General features: G+C 35.2%; 2 protein-coding genes across 2 annotated transcripts; both read left to right on the forward strand.

The window, feature by feature from the left end:
- Positions 1 to 317: 317 nt before the first annotated feature.
- On the forward strand, positions 318 to 1,152 carry Vlet (COMM domain containing 10 protein valette). The gene is made up of 2 exons (XM_076123403.1): positions 318 to 468; positions 541 to 1,152. Exons 1-2 carry the CDS (start codon positions 437 to 439, stop codon positions 1,091 to 1,093), a joined length of 585 nt encoding a protein of 194 aa, XP_075979518.1. The 5' UTR covers positions 318 to 436; the 3' UTR covers positions 1,094 to 1,152.
- Positions 1,153 to 2,200: 1,048 nt separating this feature from the next.
- ari-1 (E3 ubiquitin-protein ligase ariadne-1) lies at positions 2,201 to 17,546 on the forward strand. Its single transcript, XM_076123656.1, has 10 exons — positions 2,201 to 2,564; positions 4,004 to 4,156; positions 5,102 to 5,167; positions 5,504 to 5,590; positions 7,200 to 7,328; positions 7,642 to 7,812; positions 9,144 to 9,340; positions 10,333 to 10,522; positions 10,920 to 11,146; positions 11,423 to 17,546. The coding sequence occupies exons 1-10, from the start codon at positions 2,358 to 2,360 to the stop codon at positions 11,502 to 11,504; spliced, it is 1,509 nt and encodes a 502-aa protein (XP_075979771.1). The 5' UTR covers positions 2,201 to 2,357; the 3' UTR covers positions 11,505 to 17,546.
- The last annotated feature ends 824 nt before the right edge of the window (positions 17,547 to 18,370 follow it).

Here is an 18,370-nt window from a genome sequence, read left to right on the forward strand (position 1 = left end):
ATTATTTGCCGGTTTATGTAAGACGACGGACCAACATTCAACTTTAGTAATATCACAAAAAAAAATCTTACAGCCAGATCCAACTAAGTTGGAGAGCGCCAGACTTACTCTTCACCACTTTCGATCTGATTAATCTTTAATTTTTTTAATAACTTTATATAACTAAAATATGTAGAATTTTATGGCATTCTTGCGTGGTATTAACTATGTAAATAATTAATATAACTTAGTAAATAATTAATTAAGTCACGCTCAATCCATACCTACTTTTCTTATCAGCTGTTTGGACTGTGGTTGTCATACTTGTCTTTGTCATTGTCATGTCAGTAAGACAGCGAAAGATCAAAACAGGTTCGAAGTTTGTTGACTCAGACTAAACAAATCAAAAGTTTTTAATAATAAAACCTTATATTCGTTTTAGTTAGTTTAATTAACAATGGAATGCCACTGGTTAAAATTAAGCCCAAGGTAATTGCGTAAATAAGTATAAGCTTAGGAACCATTACTTCATCCATTTACATAAAATCATTTTTGTTTTAGCTTGAGTAAAGGTTTGGCTATAATAAATAAGATAGACGAAACAAGATTTGAACAGTATGCTCGTCGAATTGTTGCAAAACTAAAGCTTCAGGATACAGAAATATTCACAGAGGAGGAGAGACTGAAACTTGAAAAAATTTTCAGTGTGGACCAAGAAAGCCTTATACTGAGCATTAAGACACTGCAGTACATATTTAAAAGAGCACTAAAGTATATTTTTATGCCTAATGACCTCAAAAGCGATCTTAAAAGCATAGGCCTGAATAATGATAAAGCTGATGCTATCGTCAAAGTATGGTCTGCTGAAACTAGAACAACTCTCAATGAAATAGGGTCTATAACAAGTGATCAATCTGATTCATTGAATTTTTCTTGGAAATTGAATGCTGAGTTAAGTTCAGATGTTCACAAGAAGTGTAAGATCCCAAAAGCATACATATCTTTAAATAGAGAAAACAGTGAATCAGAGATGGAATTAACTCACGCAGAACTTTATTCAATGTTTCTTCAATTTGAATGCATTCAGAATGAATTAGATAATTTAATCATGTAATACTGATGTCTTGTCTTTGTTTACAATATTGTTAAAAATTATAAATTATATTTTATGCATTCTACTGTTTATTTAACTCTAACATTTTGGTTGAGACCCCAAATGACTTTTAATTTTAAATCTCAAAAACAAATTTAAGTATCTCAATTAATTTTGTGTAAAATAATATATTAAATTATTTGAGTCAAGGCATACAGAATGAACAAAATTGGGAAAATAAACATTCATGTTTGGCTGGCCACGAAAGCCACAATGACTCTAATAATCTCAAAAGAAAAGTAATAGCATAATAAAATTATGTTAAGTAAACAAGGAACCTAAATAAAATATGACTACTTAAATATAGTATTTAATATTGCATAGCCACTACAGCCAGTAGTATTTTATGTAATCTGTATGTATGTAATGTAACAATAACATATATGTTTAACTCATGCCCTTTGCAGTGCACATCAAGGGTCTCCCACCAAAAATGCAAGCACAAAAAAAATAATTAAATCTCCTATCTCTATATTTAAATCTTTTCTCTAAAATAGTGTGTTCCTAGTTCCTAGAACCTGGAATCAAAATAATGTAGTATTGTTTTTTTAATTCTGGGCTACTTGTAGATTATGTGGCGGATAACATATCTGTCAGTGACAGTAAATAATAATAATATATGAAAACAACTGTCAAAATTCCATCAGTTAAATAAACTATCTGATACCTAGCCAGAGTAATCCAGATTAATCCAGGATTCGTAACCCCGCTCCGCTTCAAATGTAAATGTCCGATACTCAATTTAAGGTACCTAACATTTCTTAGATAGTAGGTCCTAACCATAGCTGAAAGTGAGTGCGGAATTAAATTTTACATCATACTACATTAATTAGTAGAATCAAGTGCTTTTTCTGGATCGGTGCTAACTGCTAACTAACTATCTAGTACGGAATTTTTGCTTCATATATTCTTCGCTCACAATTTTAGAGCTTCAATTATCTTTATTGATTTTTTTACAAAAAAACTTAATGCAATTAAATAAATAAAAATATTTTTCTTGTTTTATTTTTCATATGGTATGTTTATTTCCACGACTAGTATTTTTCTAAATTTTAATGTTGGCAACTCTAGACCTTCTATACGTCAGAGGTTTTGGCAGCCCGCGGGTGAACTATTTTCTTCATTGTTGACCTTTCCTAAATCTTAGGTGTAATTATTTCATCATTAGACGTACTCTGGCTGCACCCTTATTATCTAGTATACATATTTAGTCAAAGTTTCGACGATGGACTCTGAAGATGACACAAAGGATGATGTGGATTCTGGGAATGAGTCTAGCGGAGACGATGTCGACTTTGCAATGGACGTTGAGACACACAGTACACGGGAACGACAAACAGAGCTTGAGGAATATCGATACGAGGTGTTATCTACGGAGGAAATCGTTCAGCATATGGTTGACTGCATCAAAGAAGTGAACACTGTTGTCGAGGTCAGTATGTTAGTGGTAAACAATGGACTAATCGAATGAGGTTACTCGTACACTGTTGTACTTCAGTACGTTCTTTTGTGTCGCATTCCAATTTATTTGTGTTTGATGTAGTGAAATGTTATAATTTGTTACTGTGATATAGTTCCCACCACACTTTGCTGACACTACTGGCTTGAAATGTTCTTGTTCCATAAACCTAATTTCTTGAAATTATCAGAGATGACTTTATTTCCTGTTTCGTTACCTGTTATATTGCAATATTTCCATTATCATATAATACATTCTAATGAATGAGCAAATGTCAATCAGTGAATATTAGAAGTACATAATGAATAACAAAGGTAATTCTTGTGTTGGTGTATATGACTCATAGCAGTGATGACTGGTGTGGGGTATTTTTTTATTTTAATGAGTATTTTTTTGTTTTGAAGGCTTGTGATTTCAGTCTCAGTAGGTACTGAATATAATAATGTGCAACTTTGCACATTATCAATGTCATATATTTAGACAATAAACATTTTATCTGAGAAAATATTATTTTCATACAAAAGTTTGTATACAATCTTTGTCTTGTCACTTCTTACTACAGAGTTAATATTCCAACTACAATAATAAGTACTTTCTGATTAATTAATAGAAATTGTATTAGAATTTTGTAGAATAGAAAGCGATATATAAGTTGGTACTTTTTTATTTGTTTAAATACAACATTTCAGAAATGTCTAATTAAAATCAGAAGTAGTATCAAGTATATGTTGTGGTCAGTTTTAAGAAAGTAATACCTATACATCTGGGTAATTATATTTGCTGTATTTACCTATAAAGTGGCCTTGACCATTCAAGACATGTAGATAATAATATTATGAAATATCTATAACTTATATTTATTATTTGTTACCAGTTCTTAGTTCTGAGATCTCAAGATAATAAACAAAAATAGTATGCGGTACCTACTTTTATTCTAGAGATAAGATTTGATTATCAAAGTGGATAGGTATTAATAGTTAAAAAAGTGCATATCTTAGCACTCATCTATTGTTTTGTCAAGTACATAACATTTACTTGTTAATTTATTGCTACTCTCATTTATTTTCTGCAACATCTAGTGTTTCTTTGTTGAGTCGCACTTCTCTCCAGTGAGTATTCTGCCCCGCAGTTATCTCAAATCATGCTGGTTTCATATCTTTGGTTAGACATATATTTTTTTGATCTTAATTTGCATATTCTTACAATTATTGCTCTTATTATAAGTAGGTATATGGAAATATTGTATTGACATTGACTTTAAGGATACATGGGATTTATGAATAAAATACAATACCTTTACATCACCAACTGTGGCATATAGCCGACAAAAATAATGGGGACCTTTTCACCAATTGGACAATAACTAGCTGAGAAAAGAAAAATGTTGCTTACAATTCTTTTACTTGTTTTAGATACCAGCAACAACGACCCGCATACTGCTAAACCATTTCAAATGGGACAAGGAGAAGCTCATGGAAAGATTCTATGATGGGGACCAAGACCAGTTGTTCTCTGAAGCAAGAGTCATTAATCCATTCAGAAAACCAGTCATACAAAGGCCAAAGGTATTTAAGTTATTACCAATATGTGTATTTACAGCAACCCCTCCCTACTTCCTTTAAAAATATTGAACTTTTCCATTTGTTTAACCATTTCTGATAACCCTGGGTCGGCTTACCAGGAGGAATTTTGACAGTCATTTTCATATATTTGCTGGCATGTTATCTATTAGATTGGGTATCTGAGTCTTATCTGTTAACTTTGAAAATGACCCTGTATAACTAGTGGTTAATCATATGTCTACAAAGCTTAATTAGAATTAGAATTTCCTTTTCTCTTAATAAATACAAAGATTTAAATCAAACTTTTAAAAAGATTTACTTATCAGATTTTACTAATTAGACACAGTAAGTGTACAGTTAGTATAAACAAAGATGATCTCACTTGTATTTTCCTGTTGTACAAAATCTGTAATGACTTTCCTCATATTAGTGGAATCAGAGCGAAGACTTAAGTGCAAGTTACACCTAACTTATATTAGTGTTTCATATGTGTTTTGAAAGTATAATGAGATATAAAGAACTACATACAATTTTCGTCTAAGTATCTATTAACTGTAAACAAAGTACATAAAGGCATATATCTTTTAGAATCTATATTCTCATAGAAGTATAAGATGTAGTAATATCTTGTATCCATGTAATAAATGGTTTTAAATGTCTGCTGATATGCCATGCACAATGTGGATATGACCGACCTAATTCCATGTGTTGGCCAAATCATACAATTTTCCTCATAGTAATAGGCAGAATTTGGATGGTTTATTCTTGAAAGTTATTAAATCCATTATATTAGATATGGTTATTTACAGTGCAAACATATGCATTTTAAATGACAATTCTGATATAGATTTAATGACTTTTAGAACTAAGCCAATAATTTGTTATGGTAAAGTAAAGAAATATAGACAAATTTATCTTTTTATTTATTATATTTCTGTATTGTTTCAGCCCAGACGGATATCAACAGCGGGGGCAGAAGAATGTGAAATATGTTTTTCAGTTCTACCAACTTCTGTAAGTGATTTGTTTTTATTTTTACTTTTACTTTTATCTGGCGCCCCCAATGAGTGTTGATGATACATTGATAAGCTAGTTTGTTTACATTTATCAGACATGTTTTTATTGCCAACCAAAAAGAAAGTGTCAGTTGTTATCACAAACTTGATACCCATGGGTAATTTCTGTGATGCAATTAAGATTGTAGTACAGACCTCTCATTATGTAGAAACGACTATAATTAATATAATTATGTATTATATGATGTACAATGTAGATAATACTTTGCTTACATTGTAGGTCGTGAGTTTGTTTTGCAACTTATACTTAGTATATTTTTTGTTAATATTTCAGATGATGACGGGTCTGGAGTGCGGCCACAGATTTTGCACACAATGTTGGTGTGAATATTTAACAACTAAAATAATGGAGGAAGGCCTAGTAAGTTTTCTATAACGCATATTAATTTGTCTTAAAAATACTTCATAGGAATATAAAATATACCATCACACAGGACCATTACCTTATTTATATCAACGGATTGTAAAAAAAAAATTTGGCGATCCAAAAGAGTGGCTAGTAGTTTTTGTCAGCTCTTTTCATTGCCCTTAACTTCCGAATTGTGAGTTGCTGTTATTGCCCATCATAAGTGTATGTAGTTGACCCAAATGAATAAATGACTCGATTTTGAAAACTGAAAAGTGGACACACCATACAATACCGTAAGAACTGACTGTACAAAGCAATGCGTGCGGTAATCAAACCTAGTAGGTCACATTAGTCTTAGTAATCGCGAGGCGAATGTACAACGATTACGTCATCGGTGACGAACAAAGAAATTTGTGTTTTTCCACATTTGTTAGATAACAATAGAACCAATTAGAATTTAATTTAATTGAAGATGCCTAACTTTAGTATATTTTATTTATAACAATGTTATATAAATGCAATATTAATGTCAGTTTTCAGTATTATTGCACGATGTTTTTGCATTGATATAGTTCGATACGATGTCTGGTGACGTTTATCCGTGATTTGTAATCGTAAAAGCGCAGTAACTGAACAAATATACGTCACACAGCATTACGAGTTTGTAAGGTTTTGTTTCAAGGTTGCTTCAAATGGGTTCTGTTCTTTTACATTTTCTGAAGTAATAAATTTGAGTTCGTAAAAGATGTTTGTAAAGTAAAAGCTATATTGGAAATACGTGTCTGTATGATTAGCGTATTGGTTTTTGTGTAATGTACAGACAACAATTGAAAGAAAAAAGAAAACTATGTGTTTTGCATCCATAAGATGTCAAATAAAAACACAATGTCATCACAAATTTGGACTTTTACCTTTATCGACATTATAACAATAAAATCTACTCTGTAAAGGCAAATTTTATTATGAAACACGACATGAGCCCATAAAAAGTGCGACGTACCCTCTCAAAAAGGATATACACACACAGCCCTTTCAAATCCTTAACACGGTATTTTCCCTCTAAAATTCCCCCTTCCGGTAACAATTCCATAGTTCGTTTCCGTCCGTTATTTGAGTGATTAACAATTAATTCTGATTATTCCGCTTGTCGTATGCTTCCGTTTACCGTTTAGATGAAGTAAGTTCTCATATTACACAGACAATAATTTATACCTGTGTAAATGCAAGAGAAAAAGCATGGGTCACTTTCACAAACTTTCACTGCCCTGAGTTTGATGAAATATGGAAGCAGTATCTAAGGAAGTTAAAGGTTACTTAAAGTGAAAGAATGAAAAGTCTTTACTCTGGTACAAGTAAACTTCTTAAGAAAATGCATACATAGTCATCTTATTTCAAATTGGACAGATTGTACAGTCAGATACGAAAGTCACTGAACGAATTCATTTCTGGAAATTCTATATTTTGAAACAGACTCTTATCAAGCATACTGCAAAATTTTGTTGCAACAAAACTTGCTTTTGTTTCGGAACAAAGTAAAGAAGTTTGAAAATAATGAATTGTTAATCTACTGCTCTTGAGCCATGGCTCAAAGGTGCGTAATAACATGATGTGTTTCCACTAGGGTCAGACAATAGCGTGTGCGGCGCACGCGTGCGACATCCTGGTCGACGACGCGACTGTGATGCGACTGGTGCGCGACCCCCGAGTCAAGCTCAAGTACCAACACATCATCACGAATAGCTTCGTTGAGGTAACACTTATTTTTCTTTAATGCTTTACAACATCACTATTATAACGTCAGACAGCTCTACTAGGTATAAAATTGTGCATAAAGTTGTCAACAAATCGGCAAACGTATAATACCATTCTAGTTAAGAAAAATAATCCTAATACATATATATATTTTATTCAGTCAGTCCCAGATGAATAATATTTTTTACTTAGACAGTAAAGCACAAATTCAGTCTAAGTGTCATCTATATCCAGAATAATGATACATAAACACAAAAAATAGGTATGTTTGCCATGTTGAATGGGTGTTGACCAGTGGTGTGTATGTTCAGTGCAACCGGCTGCTGCGCTGGTGTCCGTCGCCGGACTGCAGCAACGCGGTCAAGGTGGCCTACGTGGAGGCGGCGCCCGTCAAGTGCCGCTGCGGACACATCTTCTGCTTCGCGTGCGGGGAGAACTGGCACGACCCCGTGCGCTGCTGTCTGCTACGGAAGTGGATCAAGGTGAATACTATCTCTTCTGTTTTGTCTTGTCCTTATCCCACCTTAAATGGGGTAGGCATGCCACGTTTTCTGTCTCAAAAGCATGCTGTCGGGGGATTTGGAAAATGTTTTTACAAAGGATAATAAACTTTGCCTCTTGACATATTGGTAAAGTAATACCTAAGGTGGGAAACCGCGATCGTTATATTGAATGTGTATTTGACTACAGCCGCTTGTTTCACAGCGCCAGAGATAATAAGTATACAAAGTTACTATCTATTCCACCTCTCGTAACCCAACAGGAACGGCAATAGTGCGGGACCTTATGTGCTCTCCGAGGTCATTGATTCCACGTTTACAATATTTAAAGATGTTTGCGAATGGTTCAGTGTCTAACCAGTCACTTTTATAACAAAACACACATTCACTTAAAGAAAGAAAAAAAAGTAAACAAAAAAAAAACTATTTGTCATTATACTAAACTATGTAAAAGGTAACAAATTTCACTTTCGTCATTACGTAATAAAATCCGTAAAGGCATAGCAAGAATTTACGTAATTTACAAATTAATACGAACTAACTGACAACAAAAGTAATTAGTAAAATATAAGACCAATTAAAATGTATAAATGCTAACGACGCGGCGACGTACACCCGTAACTAGGTCAGTGGGGCAAGGATATGTCCCTCACTGCTTTAAATGGGAAACTACATAAAGCGCTTTTGTTATGAATATTTTATAACATTTTTAACTCGTAAAAGTTTACCTTCGACAAACTTGAATTACTATGTTGGTCAAATGTCAAAGTTAATCCATAATTGACTAAAATTGGTAAACAACAAACCTACGTTAGAAATAACGCGAGTCGTCCTAATTTTATTTAACTTCACGGTTGTTTTCGAGTTTATGCAATTATATTTTTTTTGAAATTTTTTTATTATATTACTTATCTTTTATTGAACAATGATATTAAAAATAAAAACCGCTGCTGATAATTGTTATAGAAAAAAACAATAACGAGCTATCCTATCCATAACTCAATGAAATTAAACAATAATATACAAACACACATAAAATCACACCTACCCATAGGTGTAGTAGGTAAGCAGAAACCAGAGAACGTCAATAGATCCTATTAATATAGTGTGATGTTAAACGACTACTGATTTATATCACTAGCCCCCGGTTTCTGATTACATTTAGCGGTAGTTTATCTATTCTATAGCGTTTTTTGATATGAGTTTACTTGCTATTGAATATCTAAACTACCGTTAAGTGTACCTCAGAAACCGGGGGTAAACCATGACATATGATAACAGGCTCAAACGTAATTTTTAAATTATTTTTCTAGAAATGCGACGACGATTCAGAGACTTCCAACTGGATAGCGGCGAACACGAAGGAGTGTCCGAAGTGCAACGTGACGATCGAGAAGGACGGCGGCTGCAACCACATGGTGTGTAAGAACCAGAACTGCAAGGCCGACTTCTGCTGGGTGTGCCTCGGGCCCTGGGAGCCGCACGGCAGCAGCTGGTACAACTGTAACAGGTAAACAACACTATTTATTCGTCAATTCAGTCTACTTATACTCAATGTTGAGTATATGTCTCACCATCAAGAAGTAAATAATGCTACATACATAATATTAAGCCTATGTCCCACAGGCTTAGGCAGAGAACAAAGCACGTCACTTGGTACGATCCTAACAAGCTTCCCCTGCCTTGCCTTCTACAGTGCAAAGTAAAAATAATCTACTTAATTAATATGCAGATAAATCGATATTTCATTCTTCGATTAAAAGGGAACTTGTAAAGGATTGGGAGCTTACTGGGATTGTTATTTTGGATTGTTTTCACTGATTACTTTGTCTTTAACATATAATTAATTAATAATTCATAAGTGTGTTATGCGTGGTTTTGTATAGGACGATAGACGATACTGTTTGAAGTGATTTCTATTTGTGATTAATGACAATAGTTCTACATTGTTTTTTACTCGCTTGACTTGTCAATAATACTTGTCGTTTTCCTCGTGTTCTACTTTTGCTCTCAATTTATCTGTTTCTTATTGTGTCAACTATGATTATTCATAAAACAAAGACAGATTCTTTACACGTGCATATTCCTTTGAAGCTAAAAAAATACGCGTACCTATTTTAAATTGCATATTCTGTATCACTTACAAAGCTAGCGAACCATTTCATTTGGTTCTCCAGTTGGATAAAAGAAACCTAAAAGCTTATCAAGTATACTCTTTTACTCTTGATTAATATGAAAATACAGCATCTTTTCTAAAATAATTAAGTATAGTTCTTTTATATACCTATATCCCCTACAGTCAACCTGGGTAAACAACACAATTGATAAAGGTTTATTTTAGTTTTGCAAACTTTTATCAATTGTGTTGTTGAAACTAGTTCAAATTCCCCCGTTCAATGTTACCCAAATGATTCAAAGTTACCCAAATTTACCTTACTCTATAGAAAATTTTCTTTATTGTATAAAATAAAACTAATATAATATATGTATGTGTGGTTGTAGATACGACGAGGACGAGGCGAAGGCGGCGCGCGACGCGCAGGAGCGCTCCCGCGCGGCGCTGCAGCGCTACCTGTTCTACTGCAACCGCTACATGAACCACATGCAGTCGCTGCGCTTCGAGTCCAAGCTCTACGCCTCCGTCAAGGAGAAGATGGAGGAGATGCAGCAGCACAACATGAGCTGGATCGAGGTTCACAGCTAACTTTTAAACACTCGTAATTGCTAGAAAGTTGCATGGCCATGGGTACAAGACTAACTGTGTGGTTATTCATCACAGTTTTATATGAAAAATACTAACTCGCTGAAACTTGTTGAAAGAAACAATTATTTTTTTGACACGATTTCGACTATTGTAAAAGGGTAGTGTTTGAATTGACTGAAAAAGTTACTGAATGGAGTCTTACATAATAAGAACAGTTACACTTAGTATATGGAAATATGCATTACTATCATCATTATAACGGTAATAAAACTTGTTTGTTTTTAGTGCATAAACCTTACTAAACTCTTACTTTACTAAGCTTTGAAATATTGTTTCTCAAAAATATATGAAAGAGTAAATTTATACTCAAACTATAATTTCGTAGGTGCAATTCCTGAAGAAGGCAGTAGACATCCTGTGCCAGTGCCGGCAGACGCTGATGTACACGTACGTGTTCGCGTACTACCTGCGCAAGAACAACCAGTCGGTGATCTTCGAGGACAACCAGCGCGACCTCGAGTCCGCCACCGAGACGCTCTCCGAGTACCTCGAGCGGGACATCACTAGCGAGAACCTCGCCGACATCAAACAGAAAGTACAGGATAAGTACAGGTAAATACACATTATTATTTATATTTGCATGAACCTGTCACATTCTTCGTGACTTGCATTCTCATTTTAGATATTATCATATCACGTGGTATTATTGCGAAAATGGGAAAAAAGATAATCAATTTTATGTCTCTACTGACAGAAACTGAATTTAATATCATCAATTTAAAGTCTACTTTATAATTTTAATTCGTTTCACTGCTGTGGATTTCAATAACAATACAGTGTTTTGAATTATTTCATGTTACTTACAAGTTGTTTGATGTGTGTGTACAGATACTGCGACAGCCGGCGCAAGGTGTTGCTGGAGCACGTGCACGAGGGCTACGAGAAGGACTGCTGGGACTACACAGAGTAATCTTGCCTCTCACTCACTCATCCCTTACACACACACAGCACTCCACACACACCGGGACATCGTGTTCACTGTCTAGCCAACCACTATAAAAGAAACCACTTATTGAGATTATTTTTCTAAGTATGACTTACCAATGTCAATATAAGAGATGCATAAACACATCCAAATATCGTCTTGTAGTCGAAACAGAATACTCAAAATGTATGTACCAAAACAAAATGTATGTAAGTTTTCAATATTACCATATTAACTTACAAATTAACGTACTTTTATAGTGGTTTTTTGTATGATGGTTTACATGAGGTAGTCCGGTACATCGACGCAACAAAGTCCCATGTCACGCTTTTGTTTCTATTCTACATATAGACTAAAAGCTGCAAAACTAAATCACATTATATTTACTATCCTTTTCGCGTGAGGACTGATGTTAATATCAAACGTATCATTTGATAAGCGAGAAAATAGCACTTTGTTGATAAATTATACTTAGTTTTATGAAATAATGTGTCAGCGATAGCGTATACGGGCGTGTACGTAGCCGTGAAAGACAAGTACACGAACAGTTTTTTACATAAAAGTCTTTCTAAAACACTAAGAAATCTGATTCAGTTCGAAAGTATGATCTTATCTTATCTTATCTTAGGGGTGAGGGTGCCAGTTAATGACTGGCTGACACTTCGACCATTCCTGATCCTTTGTGTCACCCCCTCCTTTGCTGCTCTAGACGTTGGGGGGCAGGGCAAAACTTATCAGTTTTACTATGCACCCCACCGGAAGCAGCCTGTAGTCTTCTGGTTTAGGGTAACCGCATCCTAGAAGATCCATTCTTTTCCTTCCTAAAGCATCACACTCGCACAGTATGTGTTTCATGGTTTCTGCTTCTTCATTGCAGTGCCTGCATTTGGGGTCATCTATGGCACCTATTTTGTTTAACATGTAGTTCGTACCGTAGTGTCCTGTGAAAGCACCAAGTATTTTCTTGATGCTGTCTTTGCTGAGGTTTATTAGGTTATTACTCCAGCTTTTGTTGACGTTATTTATGAACAGTTTCGAATGGGTTAGTCCAGATATGGCTTTCCATTCTTTCAGATGCTGGTCCCTGGTGAAGTTGGTTATTGCCAGTTTGACTGTCGCATCAGGTAGTCCAATTATTGGTTCTGGACCTATTGGGAGTGATTCTGATCCTTTCCGTGCAAGTTCATCAGCTTTCTCATTCCCATCTATGCCCGCATGGCCTGGTACCCAAACTAGCCTAACGTTGTTTGTACTACCTACCTTGTTCAGGTTCTTTATGCAATTCAGTACAAGTCCCGAATTGACCTTAAAACAGCAAAGAGCTTTAATAGCTGCTTGACTGTCGCTGAGTATATAAATGTCGCGATTTTTTGTATCTCGTTTTATAATCTCTTGGGTGCATTCGATGATTGCGTGTACTTCTGCTTGGAAGACTGAAGCATATCTGCCTAGGCTAGTGCTTATGCTGCAGTCCTCCGAGTGAACGCCTGCTCCTGTGCCGTTCTGCATTTTGGAGCCATCGGTGTACCATATCTGTCTCGATTTGGTTTGTGTGTAGAGACCTTGACTCCATTCTTCTCTCGTCGGAATCGTCATCTTAAAGTTTCTGTGAGTGACTAGTATTGTCTGTATTTTGTCAGAGTTCATATCTAGCATCTCTTTTAGATGAGGTTTTATGCCCATGTTTGTATGGTTGCACGTCATCATCTTCCTTGTCCCGAGGTTTGCATCTTTGAGTCTTTTCAACGCATTGATTGCCTCTCTTTGGACTGTAAGGTGCAATGGAGTGATTCCAAGTAAGGTTTCCATTGCCGCCGTTGGTGTTGTTCTGAAGGCACCTGTTATAGACATGCAGGCAACCCTTTGGATTGTGCTGAGCGCTTTCTTGCATGTCTCTTTATTGGTTCTTGGCCACCATACTACACTTCCATATTTGATGATGGGTAGGATCATCATTGTGTAGATCCAGTATGGTACCTTTGGTTGGAGTCCCCATGTTTTGCCATAGGCCCTCCTGAGCATGCCAAAAATTCTTAAGGATTTATTGGTTATATGCTCCTGGTGTTTTTTCCAGGTCAGATCTTTGTCCAGTATGAGTCCTAAGTATTTGACCTGTGTCGACCATTGTAATTCTTCTCCTGCCATCTTTAGGCTTTTGAAGTTTTTGAGGTCTCTTTTCCTAGTAAAGTACATCGTGGTGGTTTTACTAGGGTTGATGGATAGGTGGTTTTCTCTGCTCCATCTTTCTGCTATTTTGATCGCTTCTTGTGACAACTGCGAGACGATCGTCGGAATTTTTCCGTTGACCATAATGGCTAGGTCATCTGCGTAACCTACCGTGTAGAATGGTCCTGTGTTCAGTTCTTTCATTAGCGAATCGACCACTAGGCTCCACAGCAGAGGCGACAGCACCCCTCCCTGTGGGCAGCCTCTGGTTGTTTTGATGTGGATTGTATCGCCAGCTAACGTGGAACTGATAACTCTGTTTTGCAGCATATTCCCGATCCATCTGCAGATGGTTGGGTTCACGCCATGTTTTAAAGCAGCATCTTGGATAGCTTCGAAGGTGGTTCTGTCAAAGGCCCCTTCTATATCTATGAAGGTGGCCACGCATATTTCTTTGCTTTCCAGTGCTGCCTCTGCTCGTTCTATCACTAGATGAAGAGCTGTTTCGGTCGATTTCCCTTGTTGATAAGCACATTGCCTATCGTGGAGTGGATTGTTTCTTAAAGGTCCGTCTCTTATATGTTTGTCAATCAGCTTTTCGATCGTTTGATCGAAAGTATGATAATCGAGGGTGTTATTTTCTCGCTTGTCAATATTAAAGTATGGTAAACAAGCGAATGCTTGGTATAATATTCTAATGTAGTTGAACCAGAATCATAATAATAAGTAGTGACAACCTGTAAATGCTTTTAGAAACAAGATTACTAGACCCAGATAATTGGACTTTAAAACTAATGAAACTTGATAATGTTATAATTCTAATTTTATTTGGTAAAAATGAAAAAAATACTGAAAAAAATGTATATAGGTTTATTTAATATTAATAGTGAATAAAATCCATGAAAACGGCAAGGTATTTGTTTATTGTATTAGTCACAATATTTCTATTTTTAGGTAAATATCGTTCATATGAACTACAGACACACTGCAAATTGCCTAATTTTACAAAATGGTTGGAAGATTTTTGGAGATGAATTATACGACAAGGCAAAACTAGAATGTTGTTAAACATAAATGAACTAATATTGAGGTGTGAAACATTTAAAAGGTTTTTGTGTTGTGTCTGTTGTGTGACCATGACATTTGATAACTTGATTCTTCCTACGAACTAAATATGTCGATAATTTCGTTCAATTTCCATTACGTCTGATCGATTAGCTTAACCAAATAATCTTTAAAATCTCTTGATATTCTGCCCTTTATCTTAGTCCAAAAATAATAAATTGCGTTGTGACCAATTTGTAACAATTTCTATATAAATGAATGACTAACAACTGACGGTGTTTTGTAAGTAGTAATACAGATCTCACTGCTTTAAATTGTATGAAACTTATAAGTAAGTCCTCGATTGTAATTTGAACCTTGTCTGAAGATTACCAACGCGTGAACTGACTTGACTATCACCTACACTTCAACAAATGCACGAGAATAAGTTTTTGATTAGAGAAATTAGTTTGACGTTCTGCGGTGGATTCGTTGCCTTTGTGATCGATAGTGTTCATTTTGTAAAAGATACTTTTAGGATGTTATGGGAGGAACTGCGTTCGAAACGCTTGTTGATTTACGTGAATTAAGGCCAGCTCGGAGCTAGGTTTATTGACAATCATTCATGATTCCTCCTATATGCTAAACGGATGCAACAGTGAGGTTTGCTACACACAGATTCAGTTCGGCACATATTCATCGAACAACAAAACCGACTCGACTCACTTGTTCGGCTTGTGCCGATCGGGTTCATCTACATATATTCGGTTGCTCCCCGGCTAGGTCGATTGATATCGAATCGAATATGTGTGTAGCGAGCTTAAGAAATAAACTTAGTTTTAATTCGTGCGTACCCGTGTTTTAGCTTCCCTGTTCGTTGGCAATAATGTGTTCACAATGTACTACGATGAGAAATTCCTATTAAATTCAAGTGTGCTCAAATATCCAGATGCATAATATAGTCCTACTGTATTGCATCTGTATTTGCACTGTGTTTAGTGAACAGGGTGGAAATGCTTCAAAATTATTCATTATAAATCAATTTTATGTCGAAGTGGGTCATTTAAAAAATGGATTGTTTATAAAAAAAACACGTTAATTATGTAGATGTTTTAAATGATTTATAATTATAAATTATTAATAATAAATACTTTCTATTTGCGACTTTATTTAGTAATTTAATTATAGTTTAGTTCGATTACATACACTCTAATGAGGCCTGTCGCAGACGAGCGATGTAAAGGGGTAAATTGTTTTCACTTGCACATTGTCCGTTGATCAGTCTTATTATATCCACAACTGCTGATCGATGGTGTTCGGTGGGACTGGCCAAGACACCATAATGTATGGCCAATTCCATCGATCGTCTGCGTGAGGCTCATGTTGCTGCCATGTAGCGGCACTCGAAACATTCATTTGATCTATTTACATCAATAAAATAATAGTGCTCCTTCTATACGTTAGACTAAGTTATAGTTAACTATTCGGAACCGAGAGCCGTTAACATGTCGAGCTGTAGATAGAGTAAAGAGAGCTCGAGCGTTTTGTACTAGATTATGATGTGATTTCGTGATGGCAGCATTTAGTTGTGCGCTGAGCCAGGTACTCTTAACAGTCCACATACAGTTGCTACATCCCTTAACATAAGTCTCACATTATGAACGTTCAGATCTCCTCTAATTATTTAAATAGACTTCATTTAATGTTTTTTGTTCGACTGTAAACTTAGAATTTATAATTTTTAATATTAATCATTTTTGATATTTTAAAGTCGTCTTTAGCGTCGTGTAAATCGCTTAGTGTACTAAAAGTTTGAATCTTTGTATTATTACGACCTCATTTTCATGGTAATGTAACATATTACGATGTATTATAAGTTCACATTAGCGGTGGTTTGTTTCGATTATCGATTTTATCTTCGATGACGAGTCTTTTAATAAAAATAGCACAATATGATATAATAACATTATCGGTTAAGAAGAAACAAAAAATATTTTTACCAAAAAACCTATTTTTGTTATTAGATTACTGTATATCAATATAAAACTGTTAGTTCAGCACTTAGTATGTTTTTAATTCTGTGATCGATTTATAATTTAACGTCTGCAAGACGTGTCACGTTGGTCTTGGTAGGCGATGACTCGCGACTCGCTCGCTAGTCTATAGTCGCTGCACTCATTCTAATTATTCTAATATTTAACATGTAATTTATAAAGTTCTCAATAAAAGTTGACGACTGGTAATGTAAAAGTGTATTTACTAATTAAGCGTTGGACTCGCGAACTCGATCGCGATGTTTGAGAAGCACATAGTGGCGTGTTCACAGACAATGTTGACAGCTGACAGTATAACAACTGGATAGTACTGGAACCAAGTCGTTTAATACAATCATGCGTAACTATTTTCGAGTCGCGATAATCAGCTTTATTGTAACTTTACTCTCGCGCTACATATCTGTCATTAATGAATAATATCTGTGAAATATGGTACGGAACGTGCATAAGTCAGTTGCACTGCCAGTAAATGTCGTAAAATAAATAAAATTAATATGAAGCTTGCTGTACAAGGCGCCACATAGTGGACGCTCGACTAGAGTAGAAGAGCCCCCCGCGTTCACACTATTCGACTAAAGTTTCTACTTAACCACGGAGGGCTTCGGTACACACATACTATTGTATATATAGATGCTGTATAGATATTTATATGGTTAATATACCTATGTATTGACGAGCATCTTGTATGTGTGCCTATGTTAAGGACACATTTGTCAAGTAAGACTAAGATGGAAATAAAAATAAATAAAAATAGTAACATCGAGGTGAAGTTTGTTATTTATATCAATACCTTATGCCCTTCCTATCCTTCAAGTTCAATTATTCATAAACCTGGCACATTTCATGAAAATATCTAGTCACTAACGAAGAAGATTTAAAATACTATAAAATAATGTTTCTTTGATCTATAAAATGTGCTGATATACAACTTTAACATGAAAATGAACGAACCTACCACAAGGAAGTAAACTTCAACATATCTGTGCCCTGAAAAATTTGAAGCAAGAAATGGAATAAAGAAATTATAAGACATCTTACAGATACCTTTCAGCTGAGCTGTGGGGGTATACGAGAAGACGAGTGAGGACATCTACAGCACGATTCTCATCAATTAGAACCATCAAGTATCGAGAGTTTGACATTTAAAATGTACCATCAAAATAGTTTCTACGACGCCCGCTAGAGGCGCTGAACCGATTGTCACACAACATTCTTCAATAGCTAGCCAGTTGTCGGTAATCGATAGTGGTAGAGAATAGAGGTACTCGCTAGACCAGCATATACAGTCAACAATACATGATGCGCCTAATACTAGTTAAGTAACGACTAGTAAACAACTTACCAGGGTCAGTAAAAAACTATGTAAGTATGTACACACGTAAAAAACGTAAGTATTCTATGTACTAGTAGTATTCATCATAGTTAGCTAGTCACCATGATTTGCAATATTTGAACATGATTGCTAAGGACTTTTTCACCGTTTTTACAAAGCTATTTGTTGATTTATTGAGCAGAATGCATTTGATAATTAATTATGTTAGTGAAATCATTGGAGTTGATTAAACCGTTCTTTACTCTTTGACTACA

This window comes from Anticarsia gemmatalis, chromosome 15, assembly GCF_050436995.1.
Source record: "Anticarsia gemmatalis isolate Benzon Research Colony breed Stoneville strain chromosome 15, ilAntGemm2 primary, whole genome shotgun sequence".
Classification (NCBI taxonomy): Eukaryota; Metazoa; Arthropoda; class Insecta; order Lepidoptera; family Erebidae; genus Anticarsia; species Anticarsia gemmatalis.

Excerpts from the sequence above, each read along its gene's own strand:
- Vlet (XM_076123403.1), top strand. The coding sequence starts at position 437 with ATGGAATGCCACTGGTTAAAATTAAGCCCAAG. Across the intron at positions 469-540 it reads TGGTTAAAATTAAGCCCAAG|CTTGAGTAAAGGTTTGGCTA; the intron begins GTAATTGCGTAA and ends TTTTTGTTTTAG.
- ari-1 (XM_076123656.1), top strand. The coding sequence starts at position 2,358 with ATGGACTCTGAAGATGACACAAAGGATGATGTGGATTCTGGGAATGAG. Across the intron at positions 9,341-10,332 it reads AGCTGGTACAACTGTAACAG|ATACGACGAGGACGAGGCGA; the intron begins GTAAACAACACT and ends GTGTGGTTGTAG. Across the intron at positions 10,523-10,919 it reads ACAACATGAGCTGGATCGAG|GTGCAATTCCTGAAGAAGGC; the intron begins GTTCACAGCTAA and ends ATAATTTCGTAG.